Source organism: Echinops telfairi, unplaced genomic scaffold (genome assembly GCF_000313985.2).
Source record: "Echinops telfairi isolate 266 unplaced genomic scaffold, ASM31398v2 ScPeMD7_2573;HRSCAF=3158, whole genome shotgun sequence".
In the NCBI taxonomy this organism is placed as follows: Eukaryota; Metazoa; Chordata; class Mammalia; order Afrosoricida; family Tenrecidae; genus Echinops; species Echinops telfairi.
In genome coordinates this window covers 3,406,208-3,416,103 of record NW_022106471.1, presented here as the reverse complement: position 1 = coordinate 3,416,103, position 9,896 = coordinate 3,406,208, and the positions used below count along the sequence as shown (strand labels likewise).

Below are 9,896 nucleotides of genomic sequence, written 5' to 3'. Positions count from 1 at the left end.
AAGACCTTGAAAAGGGAAGGGAGTCACCAATTTGGGGGGGAGGGAGGCTTCAAAAATTTCATGGAAAATGGGATTAAGAGATAATGGAATTTTCCCACAATCATAGACTGCTGATAAGTTTAGGGTATATAGGGGGCTCCCCATTTCTACATTTCCTATGAGGCCAAGTTTCTGGTATCTAGCTAAAACTCCTATTTACTACACAAGGATCTCTAAACAAATAATATAACTCCTTTGTAGTATGGAGCTCTTACAACAGTTAAGTGATAATTTTTAGTGCCATTTCTGTGCCATTTTATGAAATGACGTTTTGAGAAAAATTAATCTTAATGACTAGCAACTGCAACCAAGAAAACATTTCAAAACACTTAAAATTTTTAATATGGGACAATTAAAGCAACTGAATATAAATATTACATATACATTAAGGCAAAATACCAATAAAAATGTCATCAAGAACCGCTCTTTTGCACTTACAGCACAGAATTCTTCAAAGGATATTCTCCCATCTCCATCTTTATCTGCATTTATAATGGTTTTGTCTACAATTTGCTGTAACTGTGTATCCTTCAGATTGTTTCCCACCATCATCTTCAGCACCTGGAAGAGCTCCCCATTGGAGATATAGCCATCTTTGTCCATGTCGTAGATGCGGAAAGCAACTGAACGAGGAAGAGGAAGGAAAGTGATGGTGGCTACACGCTAAACACAACTGAGTCATTTCCATGAGACAGGAGCAACTGACAAACATCCAGAATAAGGATGGCCCCTTCCTACAGAAGTGGCTCTTCTGGGAAATTAACCTAATTAAGAGTATCGTCTCTGGACTCATGACTGTCTGGGCCAATTAGTGTAAACTAACACAAAAACAAATGCATGCCATCCAGCGGATTTTGACTCACAGCAATCGTGCACACCGTTCCCCTGTTTTTTGTAAATCTTCATGGGAGCAGACAGCTTCATCGTGCTCCAGAGGAGCAGCTGGTGGGTTTGTGCGGCCGACCTCGAGGTCCACACCTAACATTGCCACTAGGGTTCCTTCAGAGAGGCCTACAGGTTAAGTTATTTAACCTTGCTAAGCGCTTCAGCATCTATAAAGCGGGGACTCTAACATTTGCAACCCATTGGTTCATACAGCAAAAATCTAAGTGATAGGTAAGCTGTCAGAGAACAAATTAAAGTTGGCAGCTATATTTTATAAAATAAATTCTTCCAAGTTTATCTTTTGGCTACTGGTATAAGAAACTCACTACCACCACTAAGTCAATGCTAACGTACAGTGGCCCTGTGGGATAGAACTGCCCCTTTGGGTGTCCGAGGCGGTAAATCTTACTGAAAGCAGACAGCTGCAACTTTTTCCATGGAGTTGCAGGTTGGTTCAGTTGCTAAGCAGCCACCACATAACCACTACAGGTCACAGTAGTGTTACTCATTTGTTGTCATCGTTTACCGTTAATAACGAAAACATCATTTTTAATTATCCTCAAATAACATTTCATTATTAATGGCTTGAAATGGGTTGTAAGCAGGCCAATTTGAAACAAAGTATGGACATGTGGCATTGTACTGTAATCATATACACTTTCTTGACATTTAAATTTTTTAAAAATTTATTTTGGTACAATGTATTGTACATATTTATAACATGTAATAAATAAAAATTATCCCAAAGCCTCCATAAAAGATAGCAATTGTTGCTGCTTGTATTTCATTTATATCAAGAGTTTATCTTCACATATCCCAGGCTCAAAGGATTGTAATTGAATAATGTCTGTCTAGTTAAGAGTTTACAAGGGATCCAAATGCTCACTACAATACAGGGTCCTAAGGAAACAAGTACAGGACTTCTGACGAAAGGTAATGTGTATGGTACTGTAGAGTAACCACATTAGAACATTTCTCCCTTGCATAAAAAATTTTCTTAGAGAAGTCATATATGCACTACATGCATCTATTTTCAATAGAAAATGTATTTTCCTTCTAAATGCAAAACATTGAAATTATTATTTGCAAGTGTCCTAACAGTATTTTCACCAAAAATATAAAATTAGTATTAGTGGAATGAAAAAAAACTGTTAGACTATTTTAAAAGATAATATTGCAGCATGGAGTGGGGGTAGTTTAAGAAGAAAAATGAATGTAGTGAAGAAATTTACTTACACCTCAATTTCTGCTCCTTGTCTCCTTTGACACTGAACTGAGAGACGCCCTCAATAAATTCTGGATAAGAGTAGAAAATATTTACAAATCACAAGTTTGGATGTTTGACCAAAAAAAACAAACAAACCCCAAAACATATTTCCATACTCACAAAAGGAAACTTTGCTACTGTAAGCGAAAAATACTACTAGCGATGTTTAAAATGGAAAATGTCAAGTTTTTAATAAACAAGGTATTTGTACTTTGGGCTAATGTAAAGTCACTTTGAACAAATTGTTTATTATGAGCAACAGTACCTAACACAAACAAAAAACAAACAAAAACCCCGCATTTTAAATTTCTGGTTCAAAATACTCTGAGTCATTTAAATAAACTGTTGTGTCATAACAAATGGTCGTTTTTCCTCATGGTTAAACACTAAAATCATACTCCTCTTCACTAAAATTTTGTTTTCCAAAATAAAATGACAAAACCAGAAGTGAGATAAAACATTTACTTTAAACATAAACTCAAAAATAAAATTACATATGTTCTTTTTGGAAAGCGCATTATCCTGTCTTTGTTAAATCCAGATTAAAACCGATTAAATCCTGTCCTGTGAGAATACATATTCCTCCTACTACAGGTTTTTTAAATGGCTGATTTAAAAAATTTAGATTTAGAAAATTTTCTAAAAAGCACAACTTCAAACATTATGAGTTTTCATAAAATGAAATTAATTTACAAAAGCCAAGGCAATACCAACTCCCTTTCTGATTAGATTTGTTTTCAAGAACAACCTGATCATTTATGACTTAGCTCCTTAGGATTCCCATCCTGGAGGTCTGAAGTTGACTAACAATTATTACTAGACCACCAAGAACATAAAGACATTCAAGAAAAACAAAAATTTTCAGGTATTTCTATAGAGATAAAAAAATCACCCATAGGTTTTTTGTGTTTGGGGAAAAAATTTTTTTTAAATCACGTTCTTACCTTTAAAGTCTACTTCTCCATTCCCATCTGTGTCAAATATATCTATTACTCGCTGAACCAAAGGATTCTGTTGTAATTCCGGCAAGGACATGAACTCCTCCACACTCAAAGAACCAGAATTGTCCAAATCGAGCTTCTTAAATCTCTTCCCTAGCCTTTTGATCTCATCAGCATCAACTACAAACAAAAAAAAGGTGACAAGATTAACAAAATGATTTTATGATGATTATGATAAAGAGGGGAAAAAACAAACAGCCCTTATCCAGTATAAATTTCTTACTTGGTTAAAAGTTATATATACTGTTGACTAATATCTAACCACCAGAGTAAACGTATCGTACATATTTAATTCTGTTACCTTTTAGTGTATTTGCACCTGCCATAACATGCACTCACAATGCTGAGCTCACCAAGACAAGGCAGGACTGACGACGATGCTAAGCTGATCATGGAGGTCACGTGGATCCCTAGTAGACGGGCTAAATCGATCTCTGTACTGTGTAAAAGAACTTTCTTGCTACTTAAAAAGAACAACCTTTAATATACTTTATTTTGAAATAGCCCATGATTCAGTTTGAGAGTGGTGTGACTGTTGTACTACAAGTGGCATGAATGGTATTCTCCTATCCCATCTCCGGACATCTACTTCGAGTTCCTTGAATGTTCTCCCAGAGATAATTGTTGCATGTATGCCTAGGTACACCTTTTACCTTTTATAAGCAAACAAATTCACTTTTCCATGTCTGTGGCAGGAGGGAAGATAACTAAAAACCTAACACGAAATATTTACATAACTTGCAAGAACGTCCCTATCAAATCTCTTACCACAAGTGTTCTTGAAAAAGATACTTTTCTAAAAGCATTTCTCCTAAATCATATCACTTTCTCCAGCCTGAATGATATCATCAGCCTAATTCACATATACACTTTTATTATTGCTTAATAGAAATACAAATATAAAAAGGGATGGATGAAATATAATTGGAGACCATCAACTTTTCAAAATAAAATTAAGTTAAAAATTTTATTCTATCCATGAATATGTTATATATTATGGACCACAATATTAGAGACTGAGATTGCAAAGTGTTTTGACAAGTTGGTTATTCTCAATGTAAGAATCAGAAGATTAAGGTATATGCTTTTCAGATATAAAAATAGTAACTAAAATTGAGTAAGAGCTGTTAACAGATACATGATGTTGCTGTAATATGAATTAGATCACATTCATCCTAATAACCAAGAATATGATAGGAACAGAGCATAAACATTTCACTGACTCATAATGGGGATTTTCCCCAATGTTCTGAAGGCATAAGAAGCCAGTTTTCTCAAATGTTAAAGAGAACTTCTCCATCGTATGCACAGGCTCTGAAGACCTTAAGGGGAAAGATGAAACAAAGGTATATTCTTCTTCAGAAATGGTCAAATTTGAAGGCTTCAAAAACTGCTAAACACGAGATGAGAAAGTTGCAAAGACAATCCGAGTTTTATCACTGACAACCCCCAGTCCTACAAAGAACAAGTAATAAAGGCAGCTAAGCCTGGGGCAGGGTGGTAGTGGTGGTTATATGTAGAGCATTGCTCTCCCTCCTCTCCCCACCTTCTCCTGCCCTCCTGGTGTCACTACTCCCCTTCTTGTTCCTGGATTCCGTGTGTCGTGAGCTCTTAGCTTTACCTGTGCACATGCTCCAGTCTAGCCCGCAGTGAAAGACAGGAGCAGGGTCATGATAGTGAGGGGGTACATACAAGGGTAGTCCCAAAAAAAACACGGAATTTTTTTCAGAGTTTTTTTTTTTTTTTAACAAAACAACCTTATCACTTTCAATGTACCCTCTATTACATTTAATATATTTGTCAAAGCTGCAATTCAATTCTTGAAAACATTTTTCAAACTCATCTGTTTGGATGGGTGACAGCACCTCCCTCAGGTTTTTCTTCACCTTTCCATGTCTCTCTGCACTCTCAGGAACAAAACATAAGACACACGGAGCAGGGTCAGGCGAGTGAGCCGTGTGGGGCAAGAAAGGCATGCTGTTTTTTGCCCAAAACTGGCCCCAGCACTGAAATGGCTGCGTCAGCAGGTGTTGTCTTGGTGGCAAAACCAGTCCTCGCTCTGCCACAAATCCAGGCTTTTTTGTTGCACCGGAATGCAATCTTTTCGTAACCTCTAAATAGAAAGCTTGATGAACAGTCTGACCTGGTAGAACAAACTCCAAATGCACTATCCCCCTCACATCAAAATAAACAAATGAGCATCGTCTGAATCTTTGATGTCATTTTCCAATCTTTTTTGGGGTGAGGTGACAATGATGTCTTCCACTGGCTTGGTTGATGTTTGGTTCGTAAGAATAGTACCATGTCTTGTCACCAGTAATGACCTTGGAAAAAAAGACTGGGTCACTTTGGAAGTGTTCCTTCAAAGCATGGCATGTTTCCACTCTACACTCTTTTTCCTGGTCAGTCAGAACCCAAGCACAAATTTCACAGCGACCCTTCCATTCTCAAATCTTCGGTTAAAATTCACTGAACCGAGATAACTCCCCCATCTCTTCAATGATCTGTCCTAGGTCTTAGAGCACAACGGATTTTGTCAACATTTTCGTCCATTCAGGATGGATGTCCAGAATGAGGTTTGTCATCAAACATTTCACCTTTTTGAAAACAAAAAAACCACTCGTACCTTTGAGTTTTTCCAATAGCGCTGTCCTTGTAAGCTGTGCTCAACATCACAACAGTTTTTGTGGCATTTCCCCCAAGCAGGACACAAAATTTCATAGCCATAATCTGTTCCCTTAAATCAGCCATCACAAAAAATGCGGTTCGAGCAAACTGCTTTTACCAAAAAATGCACTGCGACCACAGAGAACCTTACCATGTGACACCACTGGGTGCACTAACTAGAGCGAGTTGCTCAATCCGAAACAGGAACTACGAAAGCTGCATCCAGTGCAGCGTTCTCTGGCTTTTCTTGGGTGTCCACCTATGAGGGTGTTTCAAAGTTTGCATTAAAGTGGGAATGAAGCTATTATGGAATTTTTCTGTAAACTTGCTGCATCTGCCTATTTGTGTCTGTGTGTAGATATACACACATGTGAGGGTAAGTAAAAAAACACCATGACAAATTTACCTAAATTTTTCTTAAAACAAAATGATCAAAATGTGAAACTATTGTTTCTCCACAGATCCTCCATACACTTCTGAAGGCAATTGTTTCCATCTTGAACCCTCCCCCACCAAAGAATGCAAAACTCTGCAATACACACATCAAAATCACGGTTTCATCATACTTCAGGGGCTCAAACCCTATTTCTTTTAACCGTTCTTGAGTGTGGGAAACAAAATGGCTTGAATGAGTGAAATCAGGGCTTTAGGGTGGGTGGGTAAGATAAGTCTTCCTAAGAAAATTCTCTAAGTTCAGTTCCTTGTACTACCATTTAAGACTGAACAGGTGTACTGGCTGTGCTGGAAAACTCCTTGGCACAACTTTCCTGGTCTTTTTCTCACTGATGTAGTTTTCCATTTTCTGGAAACTACTTCTTAAGGTCCCTGTGTCAGCCTGTGTATTTCAAGAAAATCTATTAAAATTCCCCTTTGAAATCTACCCCACACTACCCCCTGCCGCCATCCCACCCCCTGGAAACAGCCACCATAACCTTCTGAAGTGGCAAAGCAGATCCCCTCAAAAGCTACTGTTTGGGTTGAGACTAAGGTGTTGCTGTCACGTAACTGTTGGGCTGCTAACCACAAGGTCAGTGGTTCAGATCCACCAGCTGCTCTGCAGGAGGAAAATGAGGCTATCTGCTCCTGGTCAGATTTACAGCCTTGGAAACTACAGAGAGCCCCTATGAGCTGGGATTGACTTGAGAACAGCGAGTCAGGAAGGAGAATACAGCTCAGTATTACTGGGAGAGCCATCCAGTAATCCTGGGGGCATGTTTGAATGTTTTGTTTGCAATCAACCTCTGCATGTATGAACTGAAACCATCGTAGCAATTTTTTTTTACATACCCTATAATAACACCATCAAAAATTCAAATAGAGACTTCATGAACATTATCTATGGCATAAAACATTTTCCCTACTTTTTAATGGTATTGGTGATTTGTTTTTAGGGGGAAGGAATTGTTCAAATAAATCCTATTTTCCCAAAGATTTCCCATCCTCACACTCTTGTGGGAGAATAAAGAAACTTAAGCACATCTTACAAATGTTTACACTTACCTATAATGTATCCTCCATTCCGGGCAAAGCCCATGACTTTTTCATTGGTTTTCTAAACCTTGAACTGAACAGGTGCTCAATTACTGTTACAACTTGAGTATTCAAAGTTTCAGATTTGAAACTTACTGCTCAAAATACCTTCAAGTACCTAAAGTAATAAGATTCTACTTCTGTAATCACATAGCAGTCTGCAATCCACTCAAAACAATTTCTGAATGTTAGCAGATTTTATGTAAGAAACAGACACTGTTCTCCATCCCTGCCTTATAAACTAAGGATTCGCTTACTATTTTCTTTGAGCAATCTTTAGTTTTGTCAAAGTATGCAGTCACAAACCGGACAAGGCGATGGGGGAGCCTTAAACAAAGCAACAGATTAGGAGTGGAAAAGAAAAGATAACTTCTCCACAAACAGTACATGGATCAATCTGAATCAGCTCATATAGAGCATATCACTAATCAAAGACGAAGGCAAAATGAAGTGCCAAATATTTATTTATAATTAAATAAATACTTATAATGGGACATGTTTATAAAATTGAAATTAAGGTAATGAATACTAGAATACCGTAGAATATTAAGTGAACCATAAGATAACTATATTTCGTTAAGAATGCCAACAATCTTTCTAAAATGCCAATTTTGCTGAATTGCTAGCCTTTTGGATTAGGAAATTTCCAGTGGCTTCCTAATGCAAACAAGGACTAAATAGTCTTAAGGCTTTGATAATATTTAATCCCAATTTAAATCTCAATCTTGTCTATATCCTATTTCCTTTACTATAGCGACAATGTTTTCGATACAATTCTGCATCCACATTCAATTTTATGTCTACATTTCCTTACAAACCCTCTGTTTGAAATGCCTTTCTGTTGAGCTCTCCCTTTATACACTTCTATAACTTTTTCTCTGAATAAACTCAGCAGGAGAAATTAGGCCCTTTCCCTGGTGACAAGCATATGAAACTAACCAAAGACTCTACCACTGAGTGTATGTGGCAGAAACTGACTGTTCATCAAATCTAACTGTTCATAGATACAAATTATTATTGAATTTTCCAGTCTGGTGAAGTGATGTGGCTCCTGGTCACTGGGCTAGGAGCAAAACTGGTGTGTCCCATTTCCAGGACTGGCCTATAAAAACCTACGTCTGATGCTCCACGCTTTCTGCTGACTTCCCGCACGCAGTAGAGACCTTGGGTGCCATGTGTTCAAGACTGGAGCCACAACAGGTAAAGAATCAGGGCCCCTGCACTGTCCCTTGGTGGACAGCGACTTGACAATCAGAAAATCCCGCTGTGGTCTTTCCCAGAATAATAAATAATACATCAGACACGATTTAGTCACCATTTTCAGGTGGCGTTTTTTGTTTGGGTCCCAAGACTCACTGGCATCAGGTCGATTCCAATTCATGTGGCCTTACTTAGGTTATAGCTTTTTACAGGGACACCTCAGTTATCTCCCTCAGAACAGTCGGTGGGTTTAAATCACCAACCAAGTTATATTCTGAAATGAAGGTAAAGTTAAAAACCCTGTGAATGGCTGACAGGGAGTCCACCACTTTAACTTTAATGAAACCTACACGGGGCTAGCACCCAAGACATGGTCTCCAAGAGTCAGAGCAGACTCACTCTAGTGTCAGCTAGTCCAACCTCCAGTGAGGGTCCAGGTATGCCCGCTTCCCTGTGCTTCCTTCTCTTCCCATGGCTTCTCCCCTGTCGGGCAGTGGTATATATTTATGTAAACTTTTCCCTTACATTTATTTTTAAATTCTGAGGAGTAGCAGCATACATGTACAACTGCCCTCTTTTTGTCTCCAAACAGTATTTGATAATGCACTACTACTGCAGTGACTAAGAACCACACATATATTAACTCAATAAACAGCATTTTACTTTTACAAGCAATTCAAATATCCTGAATTCTTTACAGTGGTATCACTTTTTTCTTCTCCTACTCATTGCTGTCAGCTGCCCATTTCCGCCAACCTCTCTGTTATGCCCTTAGGCGATTACCGATCCAGTTACTATCTCTATAGATCTACCTACCCTGGATTTCATATACAAAAAAAAAAACATACAAAACACAAACAAAACCAATAATAATAACTAGACAAAACAGAAAAAGTTGAACCAAAAAGCAAGCAGAAAATATTAAAACTGAAACAACTTTAGAATGGGTCAAAAGGGAGATCAAATGGTAAAATGTATACTTAAACCTAACTACATCTGCTGTAATTGACTTTATAATGCTCTCTGACAGCCAGGCATCCAACTATGGCCAAAGGTAATTCAACAGATCACAGTTTTGAAAATAATTTCTTTCAAATATTTTATCTACTTTAAACTGCCTACTCCCTTAAACAGACTAAAAAGGAAAAAAATTAAAACCCCACCTCCTTAACTCATCTTTTGACTCAGAGATTGTCTTTCTCAAACATTCTGCCAACTTGAAAACTCATGTTATTTCCCACTTTAAGGGAGTATAAATCTACTACATGTTCTGTAATGGCAGAAGGTGTGTGTGTGTGTGTGTGTGT

The 9,896-nt window shown here is 37.8% G+C and overlaps 1 protein-coding gene across 1 annotated transcript in view; it reads right to left on the bottom strand.

Moving 5' to 3' along the window:
- PPP3R1 (protein phosphatase 3 regulatory subunit B, alpha) overlaps positions 1-9,896 on the bottom strand; it is a 28,438-nt gene that overhangs the window by 6,601 nt on the left and 11,941 nt on the right. The window contains exons 2-4 of the mRNA XM_004710164.1: positions 3,136-3,312; positions 2,161-2,220; positions 478-662 (exon numbers count right to left, since the gene is read on the bottom strand). Of these exons, the coding sequence (XP_004710221.1) occupies positions 478-662; positions 2,161-2,220; positions 3,136-3,312 (422 nt within the window). The remainder of the gene's footprint in view (positions 1-477; positions 663-2,160; positions 2,221-3,135; positions 3,313-9,896) is intronic.